At 47.9% G+C, this 16,172-nt stretch overlaps 1 protein-coding gene across 2 annotated transcripts in view; it reads left to right on the top strand.

Moving 5' to 3' along the window:
* Positions 1 to 941: 941 nt before the first annotated feature.
* The window catches only part of LIMS1 (LIM zinc finger domain containing 1), a 140,276-nt gene continuing 125,045 nt past the window's right edge, over positions 942 to 16,172 (top strand). The window contains exon 1 of one of the 2 annotated variants that reach the window (XM_084617542.1): positions 942 to 1,483. In XM_084617542.1, coding sequence (XP_084473668.1) covers positions 1,452 to 1,483 — 32 coding nt within the window. In that variant the 5' untranslated portion in view covers positions 942 to 1,451. Of the gene's footprint in view, positions 1,484 to 10,409; positions 10,432 to 16,172 lie in introns of those variants that run through there. The other variant, XM_084617544.1, reaches the window with a different exon arrangement.

The following is a 16,172-nucleotide window of genomic DNA, read 5'->3' as shown; positions in this document are numbered from 1 at the left end:
CGGACCTCCACCACACGGGGCTGGCCGGCAACCCCCACCCCGCTGCACTGGGCTACCATGCAACTGGGAACCTGGACCCTGTGCAACCCGGTGGCCTTTCGCACACAATTGGGCCACAGCTGTGTAGTAGTTGGTCCGTGAGTGGAGAATGGCTGGTCTAATGTCTACTTCATTTGACTCCTCTTGGCTTTCTTAATGAGACCATTTCCTCTGGTTGTGTTTCTCTCCAGGCACACGAAATATGTGGATAATCGAATTACATGATTGTGCATTGACTAAATTTCCTTTGAAAGAATTCATATTGGCATTCCAGATGTGGGTCTTAAACTTTACAGGGAATTTGTTTCTTTGAGTAGAAAAAAACCTGTGGTCCTTCTAAATGAGGGGAAAGGGTCTAGTCATTTTTGACTGGGCTTCGGGTAAGGGCAGCCTCTGTACTTAACATCCTGTGGAAGCCGCAGGCCATCACTGTCTCTTGGAAAAAACACTCATGAGTCAGGAAAATAAACTGTAACCAATGAACCTTGATTCAACTATGCTCTTAAATTCAGTGAGAACATTTTATTAACTGAATATCAGCCTAGTGGGGCTTTTAAAAACAGACCTCAGGAGACGATTTCAGTGGAAACTAGGTCATAGGCCAGAGTAGGGAACATGATGGCTTTCTCCCCTCATCTTCCAGTCTCATTCTCTCTTCTGTTCCGCCCCTCACCCAGACCATTTAAAAGTTTGGAAAAGGAAGAAGCGCTCAAGCAAAGACCAACCCTACCCCAGACTAAGGTGGCTGCTCCTACAGCAGAGGCAAAACTCCCCTTGAGCTCGGCGCTGCCAGCTCAGCCTCAGACCCGCCTCAGTCAAGCCGGAAGGCTCCCGCGGGCGGGCAGGGAGGGAGGGAGAGAGAGAGGAAGGAGGGCGGCAAACGCCGCTTTGCCCCAGCCCCCGAGGCCCGCCAAAGTGAGGGCTGGCTCAGCGCCGCGGGAGAGGGCCCATCTCTGTCTCGCCTTCGCCCAGCGCCTAGCCCCATGGGCCGCTGCGGGCTGCCGCCACTAGCGAGCGCGCCTAAAGCCCCGGGGCCGGGCCAGCCCCGCAGCGTGCGCGCCCCTCGCCCGGGCCAGGGAGGCGGCAGCCGGCCGGCGCCGCGCGTGTGACCACGTACCCAAGGGACAGCAGCAGCCGCCCTGGCCTGCAGCACCCCCGCGCTGCCTACGGCGGAGAGCGCCCCGGCCAGCAGCAAGCCCGGCAGCGGCGCAGCGTGGCCCATCGGCCGGCCAGCGGGCGGGGAAAGTGGGAGGGGGCGGGCACCGGGTGCGCTCCCTTCCCTGGCGGCGGAGCAGCAGCGCTGCAGGCAGCGGGCCGGGGAGCGCCATTGCTGCCTGTCCGAGCCCCCCTCTGCGCCTTCCTGCTCCTCCTCGCTGCGGCGCGAAGTTGCCTGGCGGGAGGCGGCTGCCGGGATGTTGGGGGTCGCGGCGGGAATGACCAACAGGTAAGAGCCCGTCAGCAGCGCCAGCCCACCCGGCCCCATTCATCCCTTCCGGGCCGGGCTGCGCCGGGGGCTCTGCGGCGCTCGCTCCCCGGCCTCCCCTGTCCTCCCGGGGCTTGCGTGAGCGGTCGGGGCGCTGAGCGGGAGCCAGCCCCCCAACTTCCCCGCAGCCTCCCTGCGTGCGGCAGCGGGGCAGAGACCCCGGATCCCCGGGAGGTGCTGCAGTGGTACCCCAAGTCCTGGGGATGCGCTCCGCCGCCGGCAGCGGCCAGGCTGGGGTGCGCGCGCGTGCACGGGGGAGAGCAGCGGTCCCGCAGCCGGGTCTGGCCGGCGGGGGCCACGCACCGCGGGCGGAGCGGAGCGGAGCAGGGCAGGCAGTCGCTGGGTCTGGGCGGACTGCAGAGACCTGGGTTATTAGGCAGACCAGTGGGGTGACCACCCCGGTGGCTGCTTCTGGGGGCTTGTTAGTCAAGTGGGAGCGACAAAGCGCCGGCGGTTGAACACCGGGCGCTGCTTCTGCACCCCTGTAAGGCTGGGCCCGGGTTGGAAGGTTTTTAGGCGGGGGTGGGGTGTGACTCAGATTCCCAGATGCAGCGTGGGACCGGCTCGCGGTGTTCCCCCTGCTGCAGGGTGTGATCTGCGCCTTGCAAAGCCTGTGGGCTCTCGCAGCCAGACCCAGGCGGGGGTTAGTTTTTGTGTCAGTAGCCCCGCCCAGGCTCCCGCTCGGAGGTAACAGAACCTGCATTCTCCTTCATGCTTTCACAGTGACCCTGCGCTCAGCAGGGGCTAGCAGAAATTTCCTTCCAGCTTGTACTTGTAGAGTTTTCTAGGAATGATTGTGTTGGGGCAGTGAGTGTGGGTGGTATCCAGCCCCCATTTCCCCCCCCCCCGCCCATCGTACACCAAGGACTTGTCTCCATTGCAACTCCTATGTCTGCTCCAGAAATGCTTCACCAGCCCAGAAATACTGGCATATTATACTGGTAAAGCATCCTGGATGCAGCAATATCAGCTATGTTTTGTACCCATATACTAAACTAAAGCCATGCCCGCACAAGTGGCAAAAGCCACTGCGCCTGCACTAGGGACTTGGGCCAGCCCAGCTATGTTGGTCAGGGATTTGCACCTCCCTGGCGGACGTAGCTGTGCCAGCAGAAGTCCATAGGGTGCACATAACCTTACTCTGTTTGAGTTAGCCTACCTCAAATGAGAGCAGCTATCCTGCGGAGCAGCGTTGAAGCTGCACAGGGCAACTGGGTTAGCAGCTGATGAGTTATGCTAACTCGAGTTTCTAGCCTGTAGCTGCATCCCCGCTGCATTATTAGCTCAATCGTTGGCAGCATCAATGCTCCTGACAGGCTGGTCATCTCAAGTTTAAAGGACAACTGAACTCAAGCTATACATTTTTGTGCGTAGACACGAGCTTAGTTAGGGGTAACACTCAAATTGCACCTTGAGTTAACACTGCAGTGAAACAAGCCCTTCCTTGTGGAAGAAGCAGAGGGTTTGGCCCCTGAGATCCAGAGGTCCTGTGTATCAGTACTGGCTCCCAGCCTCACACTCTTGAACAGCATGACTTCTGCAAAATTCATTTTGCCATGGACTCTCCTAGAGCAGCTGCTCCTGGAAACCACCATCAGGCTAGTTTAGATTAATGGTGGTGGAGAAATTTAGACTGCATGGGAATATTGGATGGTTGGGAGGGAGGGGAAAGGTGAGTAAATGCACTAAGGTGGCTTTTCCCCAAGCCCAGTCTCCTCCAACTCCCTAATGACCAAATCTAGCATGACGCCTCCATCTGGCTTGAAAGGACAAATGCAAAAATGAGGAGGTTAGTTAAACAGAATTTAAAAGGTACAGTGACTAGAGTGAAATCCGTGCAAGCTGCATGGACGCTTTTCAAAGACACCATAATAGAGGCTCAACTTAAATATATACCCCAAATTAAAAAACACAGTAAAAGAACTAAAAAAGAGCCACCATGACTTAACAACCATGTAAAAGAAGCAGTGAGAGATAAAAAGGCATCTTTTAAAAAGTGGAAGTCAAATCCTAGTGAGGTAAGTAGAAAGGAGCATAAACACTGCAAAATTAGATGTAAAAACGTAATAAGAAAAGCCAGAAAGGAGTTTGAAGAACAGCTAGTGAAAAACTCAAAAGGTAATAACAAAATGTTTTTTAAATACATCAGAAGCAGGAAGCCTGCTAAACAACCAGTGGGGCCCCTGGACAATCGAGATACAAAAGGAGCACTTAAAGACGATCAAGTCATTGCAGAGAAACTAAAAGAATTCTTTGCTTGTCTTCATGACTGAGGATGTTCGGGAGATTCCCAAACCTGAGCCATCCTTTTGTAGGTGACAGATCTGAGGAATTGTCACAGATTGAAGTGTCACTAGAGGAGGTTTTGGAATTAATTGAGAAACTTAACAATAACTAGTCACCGGGACCAGATGGCATTCACCCAAGAGTTCTGAAACAACTCAAATGTGAAATTGCAGAACTATTAACTATGGTTTGTAACCTGTCCTTTAAATCAGCTTCTGTACCCAGTGACTGGAAGATAGCTAATGCAACGCCAATATTTAAAAAGGGTTCCAGAGGTGATCCTGGCAATTAAAGACTGGTAAGTCTAATGTCAGTACCAGACAAATTAGTTGAAACAATAGTAAAGAATAAAATTGTCAGACACCTAGACGAACATAAATTGTTGCGCAAAAGTCAACATGGTTTCTATAAAGAGAGATCATGTTTTACTAATCTATTAGAGTTCTTTGGGGGGATCAACAAACGTGGACAAGGGGGATCCAATGGACATAGTGTACTTAGATTTCCAGAAAGCCTTTGACAAGGTTCCTCACCAAAGGCTCTTACGTAAATTGTCATGGGATAAGAGGGAAGATCCTTCCGTGGTTTGAGAACTGATTAAAAGACAGGGAACCAAGGGTAGGAATAAATGGTAAATTTTCAGAATGGAGAGAGGTAACTAGTGGTGTTCCCCAAGGGTCAGTCCTAGGACCAATCCTATTCAACTTACTCATAAATGATCTGGAGAAAGGGGTAAACAGTGGCAAAGTTTGCAGATGATACTAAACTGCTCAAGATAGTTAAGACCAAAGCAGACTGAAGAACTTCAAAAAGATCTCACAAAACTAAGTGATTGGGCAACAAAATGGCAAATGAAATTTAATGTGGATTTAAAGTAATGCACATTGGAAAAAATAACCCCAACTGTACATACGATATGATGGGAGCTAATTTAGCTACAACTAATGAGGAGAAAGATCTTGGAGTCATCGTGGATAGTTCTCTGAAGACGTCCACGCAGTGTGCAGCGGCAGTCAAAAAAGCAAACGAGATGTTAGGAATCATTAAAAAGGGGATAGAGAATAAGATTGAGAATATCTTATTGACCTTCTATAAATCCATGGTACGCCCACATCTTGAATACTGCGTACAGATGTGGTCCCTTCATCACAGAAAAGATATACGTCATTAGAAAAGGTACAGAAAAAGGCAACTAAAATGATTCAGGGTTTGGAACGAGTCCCATATGAGGAGAGATTAAAGAGGCTAGGACTTTTCAGCTTGGAAAAGAGGAGACTAAGGGGGGATATGATAGAGGTCTATAAAATCATGAGTGGTGTGGAGAAAGTGAATAAGGAAAAATTTACTTGTTCCCATAATATAAAAACTAGGGGCCAGCAAATGAAATTAGTGGGCAGCAGGTTTAAAACAAATAAAAGGAAGTTCTTCACACAGCTCACAGTCAACCCGTGGAACTCCTTGCCTGAGGAGGTTGTGAAGGCTAGGACTATAACAGGGTTTAAAAGAGAACCTCAATGAATTTATCTAGTTAAGTCCATTAATGGCTATTAGCCAGGATGGGTAAGGAATGGTGTCTCTAGCCTCTGTTTGTCAGAGGGTGGAGCTGGATGGCAGGAGAGAGATCACTTGATCATTACCTGTTAGGTTCACTCCCTCTGGGGCACCAGGTGTTGGCCACTATCGGTAGACAGGATACTGGACTGGATGGACCTTTGGTCTGACCCAGAATGGCCATTCTTATGTTCTTATGACAGAATGAAGGCAAGAAGGTAGCATTTGATGCTTTTGCACTCCCTGACCCAGATGCACCAGGTTCTTGTCCACTCTGCTCATCTGGAGGAAGGGATAATAAGGCTATATGTTTCATTTTATTTATTATTAAAGCTCTTCATACAGGGATTTTGGTTTTGGTGGTTATTTTTTAAGGCATTGTATTTTTCCTTAAGTTCTTTCATGTATTTAAATGCTAACCCAGTCTAAACAGCTGATGTAAGCAGAATAATATTTTATGTAAACATTTTGAGTGATTCAAAAGCAGGGTGGATAAAAATCAATGATTTTTTGTAAAAAAAAAAATAAAAAAAAATTGGATTTCGTAATTTTAAATCAGATTTTTTTGATAAAATGCTTTTTGAGGAAAAAACCTATCTAAAGATAGTTTTAATTAAGATACATTATAGCTCAAAGATATCTCATCCTGGAATAGGGATTATAAATTCTAATTCTTCTTCGAGTGCTTGTTCATGTCCATTCCACATTAGTTGTGCGCGCTTCGTGTGCACGAGCATCGGAAGCTTTTTCCCTCAGCGGCTCCAGTCGGGCCAGCAGAGCCCCCTGAGTGGCACCACTGTGCCGTGTATATATACCCCTGCCGCCCGACCCCCTCCAGTTCCTTCTTACCATTAGTGACGGCGTTGGAACAACCTCTCTCTCTTGTATGAGAGCAGTCCCTTAGCCTTTCTCTTATACATAGCTGTTATCAGTTAGTTAGCATACCTTTGTTGTGGACACTTAAGTGATTAGGTGCTTGGAGGCAAGCTACTCAGTGCAGTGGTCCCGGTCCCCGCACTGATGCCCGACGGCGCCAGAAGCTACAGTATCCAGGGCTCCAGCATCCCCCCAGTGTAAACTGGAGAGGTCAGCGGGAGAAGGGGAGCAGGAGGACCAGCCAGAGGAGGCCAAGCAGCTGCTAACCTCCTCGTCGTCCCCGGATGAGGTGGTGGCGGGAACAGCGGTGTCCAGCCCTCCACCCATAGACCACAGATCTCACCAGGAGCTACTGTGTAGGGTCGCCCAGAACTTGGGGTAGCAGGCTGAGGAGATGGTTGAGCAGGAGGACCCCATGGTGGACATTTTGAGTCCCGAAGGTCCATCTAGAATAGCGCTCCCACTCATTAAGACCATCCAATTGAATTATAAGACTACATGGCAGACCCCGGTCTCCAGCACTCCAACAGCCAAGGGTGTGAAGCACAAGTACTTTGCCCCGTCAAAGGGCTACGAATTCTTGTTTTGCCACCCAAGTCCATGCTCTCTGGTGGTCCTGGCGGTGAACGAAAGGGAGCGCCATGGACAACAGGCCCTGGCACCTAAGGGCCAGGAGGCAAAACGCCTGGACCTTTTTGGCAGAAAGGTGTACTTGTCAGGGGTTTGCTCAGTTGAGGATTGCGAACCAGCAGGCCGTTCTCAACAGGCATAATTTTAACTCCTGGGCAGCGGTGGGGAAGTTTAAGGACAACCTCCCGCAAGGTTCCCAACAGGAGTTTACATCCCTGGTGGACGAGGGCAAGACCTCTCTCCAGGCCTCCCTGGATTCAGCAGACGCGACGGCCAGAACAATCGCTTCGGGGGTGGTCATGAGGCACTCGGCGTGGCTGCAGGAGTCAGGCCTGCCGCCTGAGGTCCAGAGTACACTTCAGGACCTCCCCTTTGAAGGGTCTGGGCTCTTGTCGGACCAGACAGATGGGAGGCTGCATAGCCTCAAGGACTCGAGGGTTACACTTAAGTCGCTGGGTATGCACACCCCAGTGACACAGAGGAAGCCCTTTAAGCTGCAGCCTCCCCCTCAGCGCCAGTACCAGCCTCATCATAGGCATGAGCCGTACCATAGGCGAGGCAGGGATAACAGGCAACGGCACAATAACAACAACAATAATGCGCTGGGCCAGAACCAGGGTCAGCACAAATCCCAGCCAGGCACTAAGCCAGGCTTTTGAAGGTGTGCTCGAGGACAGCGTACCAGATCAGTCACCGGATCCATCCCCTCGTTTCCTGAACTGCCTGGCCCGTTTCTCCCGTGCGTGGTCCAGCATTACGTTGGACCGTTGGGTCTTATATAGCGTATGGAACGGGTACTCACTGCAATTCTCTTCCCTCCCACCCCCCTTCTCCGTCCCTCTTCAGGGACCCCTCTCACGAGCATCATCTCCGAGAGAAGGAGGTTCGCTCGCTGCTGGAGGCGGGGGGGGGGGGCGCATGGCCTAAGGGGGAAAGGTTTCTACTCCTGGTACTTCCTCATTCCCAAGGCCAAAAAGTGGCCTTCATCCCATTTTAGACTCGCGAGGGCTCAACAAGTTCCTGGTCAAGGCCCTGTTCCATATGGTCTCTCTGGGCAGCATCATCCCTTACCTGGATCCGGGGGATTGGTATGCTGCCCTCGACATGAAGGACACGTACTTTCATATCGCCATCCACCCAGCTCATCGGCGGTTCCTACACTTCACTGTGGGCCAAGAATGTTACTAGTTTGCAGTTCTCCCGTTCAGTCTAGCCGCGGCCCCATGGGCGTTCACGAAATGCGTGGCGGCCTTCTTACGGAGGCAGAGGGTCTGGGTTTACCCATATCTCGACAACTGGCTCTTGGCGGGTCGATCCGAAGCGGAAGTGCGGGGACATGTGGAGGTGGCCCTGAGATTGTTCCGCGAGCTGGGGCTCCTGGTTAGTGTCCCCAAGTCCACTCTCGTGCCCATGCAGAGAGTGGAATTCATAGGGGCGGTCCTGGACGCGGTGCAGGCCAGGGCAAGCCTTCCAGTATCCTGCTTCCGAGCTATCCAGCAAGCGGTTGCCTCCCTGTGCCAGTTTCCAACAATAATGGCCAGGTGCTTCCTGCGGCTGCTGGGCCACATGGTAGCATGCACACGTGGTCAGGCATGCCAGACTGAGACTCAGGACTCTGCAGGCATGGCTCGCTCGGGTGTACCTCCCAGGCAAGGACCCCCTGGACTTGGTAGTGACAGCCCCAAGGGACGTGCTGGACTCCCTGCTGTGGTGGCAGCCCCAGGCTGTAGTTTGCGAAGGCATCCCCTTTGCCGCCCCACAGCTGGACCTGACGCTGGTGATGGATGCGTCAGACCAGGGGTGGGGGGGCTCACCTAGGGGACCTCAGGACTCAGGGCTTGTGGTCCGCAGCAGAGCGGTCGCTCCATATGAATGTGAAGGAGCTCAGGGCAGTTCGTCTAGCCTGCCAGACCTTTCACACCACTCTGAGTGGTCACAGCATGACAGTTCTGACAGACAACACTACTGCCATGTTTTATATAAACAAGCAGGGTGGGGCCCGTTCCTCGCCACTCTGTCACGAGGCTCTCCTCCTCTGGGGCTTTTCTGTAGCCCATGCCATTCTCTTTGAGGTGTCATATCTCCCAGGGGTGCAAAACGAGCTGGCGGACTACCTCAGCAGGTCGTATCGCATGTACGAGTGGATGCTCAGAGCGGACATCGTGCTTTCCCTCTTCCTCAGGTGGGGGTTTCCCCGGGTAGACCTGTTTGCCACCAGGGACAACGTCCAGTGCCTGCAGTTCTGCTCGTTCCAGGGCCACAGCCCGGGCTCAGTCGCAGACGCGTTTGCGATCCCTTGGGGAGGGGGCTTGATGTATGTGTTTCCCCTGCTCCCCTTGGTACACAAGGTCCTGCTCAGGTACGCAAGGACAGGGCGGCGGTGGTCCTCATTGCCCCAGCATGGCCCCGCCAGTACTGGTACACAACACTTCTAGAGCTGTCAGTGGAGGCCCTGGTAGTCCTGCTCCTACACCGGGACCACATCACACAGGACGGTGGCAGGCTTCTCCACCCCGACCTGCAGTCACTACACCTGACAGCGTGGAAGCTCTGTGGCTAAACGCCTTGGAGAGCCAGTGTTCCCTTCCTGTGCAGCAGATTCTGCTTGGCAGTAGGAAACCCTCTACTAGGGCTACCTCTATGGCCAAGTGGAAAAGGTTCTCCTGTTGGTGTGAGCCCCGGTGCAAGCCATTCTCGAGTACCTCCTGCACCTCAAACAGCAGGGGCTGGCCCCGTCCTCACTTAGAGTATACCTGGCGGCCATCTCCGCCTTCCATCCAGGGTTTTCAGGGGGCTTGGTGTTTTCCCACCCAGTGGTGGGATGGTTCCTTAAAGGATTGGAGAGGATGTTTCCGTACTCACGCCCCCCAGTCCCTCCTCTCTAAACTCATGGGACCCCCATTTGAGCCCCTCGCTACCTGCTCCCTCCTCCACCCTTCCTGGAAGGTGGCATTTCTGGTGGCCATTACCTCGGCCAGAAGGGTGTCCGAGCTGAGGGCTCTCACCTCTGAGCCACTGTATATGGTGTTTCACAAGGATAAGGTGCAGCTCCGACTGCACCGCAAGTTCCTCCCTAAGGTGGTCTTGCAATTCCATTTCGGGCAGGACATTTGTGTGCCGGTATTTTTTCCAAAACCCCATTCGGACCCGAGTTACCGCAGCCTACACACCCTGGATGTCCGTCGAGCGCTGGTGGTTCTATTTGGAGCGCACCAAACCCTTTCGTAAATCTGCGCAGCTGTTCGTGGCCGTAGCTGAGAGGATGAAAGGCCTCCCAGTGTCGGTGCAGTGGATCTCGTCTTGGATTACAAGCTGCATCCGGACGTGCTATGACCTCTCAGTTGTTCCGGCCCCAGCGGTCACGGCCCACTTGACCAGGGCGCAAGCGACTTTCACTGCTTTCCTGGCACAGGTCCCGATCCAGGAGATCTGCATAGCAGCCACCTGGTCCTCAGTGCACACCTTCACGACCCACTATGCGGTCAACCAGCAGGCCAGAGAGGATGTGGCAGTTGGCAGAGCGGTACTCCAGTCAGTTGTTCCGTGACTCCTACCCTCCTCCAGAGGTAAGCTTGTGATTCACCTAATGTGGAATGGACGTGAATAAGCACTCGAAGAAGAAAAAACGGTTACTTACCTTCTTGTAACTGTTGTTCTTCGAGTTGTGTCCACGTCCATTCCACCATCCGCCCTCCTACCCCTCTTGTCGGAGTCGCTGGCAAGAAGGAACTGGAGGGTGTCAGGCGGCGGGGTATATATGCATGGCGCAGTGGTGCCACTCAGGGGTCCCAACGGGCGCCGCTAAGGGAAAAAGTTTCTGACGCTCGTGCACGTGACATGCACAACTTAATGTGGAATGGACGTGAACAACACATCTCAAAGAACAAGTTACGAGAAGGTAAGTAACCATTTTTTCTATAGTATGAGACAATATATTCATGTAATGTTTAAGAAAAGTTTTGTAAATGAGTTCCAGTAGTTCATGGATCTGGGACCCAATCTTATGGGGTTCCACAGGCTTCTATATAGATTATTTAGGTTACTCTTTCTATATACCCGATCGGACTCAGTGCTCAGTCTAGAAGATACCATCAGGGATATTTAGTTTTGCAGTTCTCAAACTGTGGATTTGTGTCTCCCGAGATAACATGCTTGTTAACAGCAAAAATGTTTAAAAATAAATAATATATAGAGGTGAGAAATAAGAGACCTCAACCCTATTGTCCCTCTGCAAATTTGAGTACACAGAGTCAATCCCTTACCTCTCTCTAAAAGTGCAAAGCTTTAAAAAGTTCAATGAATAGAAGATTGTTGGGGGTTGAATAGATCTGGCCAAGGAGAAGAACTGTGGAGATAAGTGTGAGAAGGGAGGGACAGGCAGTAGAAACAAAAGTGGAACTGTTTGAGCAGTATATTCCAGTAGTCTTGAGGTCTTTTCTGAGTCTAGTCTTCATTGATTTGAGATACACCATACCATTCTCTCACTAGAAGAGAAAACCTATAATGGCAGTAAGCCATAAGAGACCCAGTTTGGGAATATTTTAATTAAGTTCCTCTACCTGTGAAGAATATATATTAAGTTTATAACAACCAACAAGAATGCACTTTTATGTAGAAATCCATGATTAAATAGAGTCTTCCTGACTAGTGATTTAAATCAAATCACTGTTCAAAAGTGTTTCTATCCTTTTGTGTACATCTTCACAATTGTGACTGAAGCTGCCTATGACAGACACATGTAATGATGCAGAGCAGAAATTGAGAGAACACAGTTAGTTCTTACTAAAATAAAACTAGTAAACATGTGAAAGGAGAGCATAGAAGAACTGTTTATCATTTGAGCCCTGCAGATGTAAAATGTGACATTTTTAACTATTTAAATACCTTTGTATGGTGAGCTGGGTGTCCACACTGAGGTGAACTTTCTACCAAAAAAAAAAAGTGTGCTTTGTCATTTTAATTCCTTCTCCCTTTGCTTGAGCATTTAATTTTTAAATCGACTTTTGTCTTTCACCATGCAGCTTCTTTGTACCATGGTATCTAGAATTGTAGTGAGGACCTAAAATAACTAGTGTAACAGCATAGATGTACCTTGCCTCTGATATAAGGAATTTAATGTTATGACTAGGCTTGGCAAACTGATCAACTGACCGCCTATTATTTGACCAGAGTCGGACATTGTCACATATTCCAGCAAGAATGCTCTTTGTTAGGCAGTAACCAACTTTTTTGAATGCATTATTCTTTTTCTTTTCTTTTTCTTTTCTTTTTCTTTTCTTTTCTTTTCTTTTCTTTTCTTTTCTTTTCTTTTCTTTTCTTTTCTTTTCTTTTCTTTTCTTTTCTTTTCTTTTCTGCATTTTTCTGAGTTAAAATAACTCAGTTATGTAACTTGTTCTTTATAATTAGGTACAAATATCTAGCTAAGCCTTTTGTTGTTGTTGTTCTAATAAATTAGTGTTTTAAAATATTTGACCATTTTTGACATTTTATTTGATATTATTTGACTGGTCAGTTGACCAGTTATTTTTGGACCGGTCAAATGCTCAACCCTACTTTATGACTTAATTCACACAAGAAAAAGGAGCATGGCTGTTTGACAAACAGTAAATGTCAAAGAAAATGGTCATTATTTGTTGAGCATGGGAATGTGTCAATGCTGTATGTAACAGATATTTATCTCTGCCCCAAGGAGCTTATAGTTTTAATAAGACAAGACAATAATTAAACAACCCCAGGTGGAGGTTCATGTTATGGGCCTATGATTTTCTGTGTAGATTTTGCAATTAGTGTAGAGTCATGCATTGGGTAAGAATTAATGTGGAGGGGTATGAAAAACTAATAAAGAATAATGAACTATTTCACTAATTACACAACATTTTAAAGCTTCACCCACTGTAAATGTTTCTTGGAAACATATCTTCCAAATTAAATAAATTTGTAAGTCTTATGCTAATATGTCACAATCTTTCTGTGGCAGACAAAATAACGAATACGGTATGTAATCCCCAGATTGTTGGAGACCTAGAATGCTGGCAATTTAATGGATGTTGGAAATATTTAAAACATCTCACTTGCAAACTGTAAACCAACTAAAGGCTATCCCGTCTTTTTTTTTTTTTTTTTTTGTTCTTCTTCCAATCCTACTACTTGGTTCTCAGCTATTGATTACCAAACCTTGTCTCTAAGAAAACAAAGAGGTAATTTGGCTCAGTTGTTTGACTTCACTAGTGTTAACTTTTATTTATAACGAACAAAAATAACATTTTAATTTAATGGGTACAAGAGCATTCCTGCCAGTGATTGTTTCTGAAAGATACCAGACTGACAGTACTTGAAATGGAGGTTCTCTCTTTGTCCACAAAATAGATACAAGCGCAGACAGCAGCAGTGCACGCCAATGTGCCTGAGCTCTGATGTGGAGAGACTGCCTCTTCAGGTCATAGAACAGTTAAGTCCTTGGCATCTTTTCTGCTGAGACAGCCACTAAATGCTGCTCTGACACGTTCATTGGGAGATGAACTGAGACCATCAACTAGGTTGCCAAACATCCAGAGAGCAGTAATGAATTTTGAGGCAAACTCAGCTTGGAGTCCGCACTTGCAGAAACTTGTTGAAATGAACTAGATAAAACGCTCCTGTAGAAGTCCGTGCAATTCTTGGCAGCTCATAAGTCATCTGGGAGGATGTTTCTGCAGCCTAAAACAAACAAAGTGTGTCGGATGTATGGGTAGCTGGTGCGGCACAAGAAGTGGATGGTGTTGGGCAAAAAGGTGGTGTGGCCAGGGGATGTGCTGATTTAGTACATCCCCATGGCAGCTTCTGCTAGCAGGGCTCCTGTGGTGCACTGACTGCAATTCTAGCAGTTCTTCACTGGTAGAAACTGCCAGGCCTGCCCTTCCTTGGAGTGAATCCCTCCTGTGACTGCAGGAGAGGGTCTGAATCTGGCACTTAGGCCTTGTCTGCACTGCCACTTTGCAGCACTGCAAGTGTCTCGCTCAGAGGTGTGAAAAAACACCCCCCTGAACGCTGCAAGTTTCAGTGTTGTAAAGAGGCAGTGTAGACAGTGCACCAGCACTGGGAGCTGCTTCCCTTGTGGAGGTAGTTTTCTTACAGCGCTGGGAGAGCTCTTTCCCAGTGCTGTTGCCGCGACTACACAGCCCCTTTAAAGACAGTGAAGACCTACCCATAGTCACTACTAACATGTTTTGACTATGAACTAGTAACCAGAAGTGACTGATCACCTGAACTGGCCAGTCCCCTTCTTTGTGGCTTTCTCCCCTTAAAAGTAGAATATTGAAAAGAAGAAACCCTTGTCTGCTACAGTAGCATTTTGAGAGGATGTCTTTCTGGCATCAGTAACTGTGTGAGGGTTGTGGAGCTGCCACATACCAATCTATGAAAATGAGATGAATATTGTAAGTGACCTGGTCAGTGAGGAAAAGTTTTTGTCTAATTGTGGAGGGTTATCAGAATTTCCTATATGAAAATATTTGATCTAACTTGATAGGGGCAGTGAGAAGAACAAACAGGGAAGAGACACAGTGACTTTCCAGAAAAAAAATCTAGGTATACGCTTGGAAAAACAATGGAGCAGGCTTCAAAGACCCTGTCTCCTGTTGTAAGCTGTGTTTTGCCAGAGTGGGGAGTTGCTAGATCAAAGGGCTATATACAGTTAAACTGTATTGATTCCTTGGGAAAGTGTATGTGTGGAGAGGGAGTTTCCATAAGTTGCCTAGAGAGTGTTAGTGAACTCTGACAGGCTGACAGCAAGGCTGTAACAAAGTGTCTATAGGGAATTAGTCCTTCCAGGGTCTCCATATGGAAGATGGTTAGGCAACCTACATGCATGCCTGTTTACCAGGTGTTTGATTGCTTTTAAGATCTATTTTTTCTGAAATGTTCTAAATAAATGATACTGTGCTTTAAGGAAGATGTTTAGTCACTGATTACCACTGACATTATCCTGGAGGGAACAGACTTGTAGGGTATGGATATAAGTCAGACTTGTTGGAGTAAATTGTGGTTGATACACAGGGGACTGCAACCCAGGGCTCACTTTAAGAGTGGGAGAGTCACAGGATTCTATGCCAAGAGACTGCACAAGGAGGGGTCAGAGGTGCTGTTTGCTTGGTAACCGCAACAGTACTGTGTCGTGATTTTCATTCTAGGCCTAATAGTGACCATTTCTTGCTTGTCATGGTCACAAATCAAAGTAGTGGGTTTTGTTGTTTTTTTTAAAAAATGTACTTGTATTATAATCTGGATCAAAAGAAACTTGAATTTTATGCCTGCACTTCAGATGGAGAGCTAAGTCGTGTGTCTATAGAAAGAGCTAGGTAACTGATTTTGTACAGTTTTTTGACAAAGGTGTTCTTCTGCTTATGTAAAATTAAAAATAGTCATCCTGGTGTACTGTTATTGACAGAGTAGGAGTTTCTGCTGGGACTGTGGCAGTAAATTGCAAGCTAGCATTTCACAACTGCTTAATGAAAATATGATTTTTCAGTCAATTTACCTTGTGCTTATAGTGCCCAGTTCAAAAAAGTTTTTCTCATACTGATATTTACAGGCAAACATACAAGTAAAATATTGAGCAAAGAAAATGGATCTATATCCAGAGAATTTTAATAAGTTTGAAAAGTCAGCCTAGACTCACTCCTTTTTAACTTTTATTCTGATTGTTAGAGTGGATGATAAAGCTGCAGACTTCTGGGCTTTTATAGCATTAGTGACTGTTGTGCATGCAGTGGTTAGGGCCTCCGTAAATCAGAAGCTGTATATAGTACTGGAATTAAATCATATTGAAACCTCCAGATTCTTTTTTTCTCATTTAAAGGCACACAACATACTCTGTATAGCTTGCATGGTTAACAAATTCTTTTTTTTCAAGTTGTAGTAAAATATTAATGTCAAAGCACTTACAGCAAGCTTTTTAGTGTTTTCTGTTGTGGTTTTATGCTGTGTGTGTCATTCTGGAAATTCTGATTCCTCTGCATTTTTGTTCTGTTCCAAATTATAATTTTAAGACTCCCCACCCACTGTAATGCAGCCTGCATTATTCTTGTCCATACCAGGATTTATTAAATACTGCTAATATTGTCAAAGTTAAAAACAGGGATTTTCTAAATGGAGGAAGTGGTTCATCTTTAGGGCCTGTCCACCATGACAAGTTCTGATGAAAGGCCAAATCAAAAGAAGGCTCTGATCTGTTATGTTTTGTTAAAAGCAGTAGTATATTACATACAAAATCTAGAGATTGAAGAATCAGACAACTGACACTATATATATGTGGCATATAACCTTTAAA

This window comes from Lepidochelys olivacea (genome assembly GCF_965140295.1).
Source record: "Lepidochelys olivacea isolate rLepOli2 genome assembly, chromosome: 1".
NCBI lineage: Eukaryota > Metazoa > Chordata > Testudines > Cheloniidae > Lepidochelys > Lepidochelys olivacea.
Note: the sequence above shows the minus strand (reverse complement) of the source record. Positions and strands in the feature narration are given on the sequence as shown.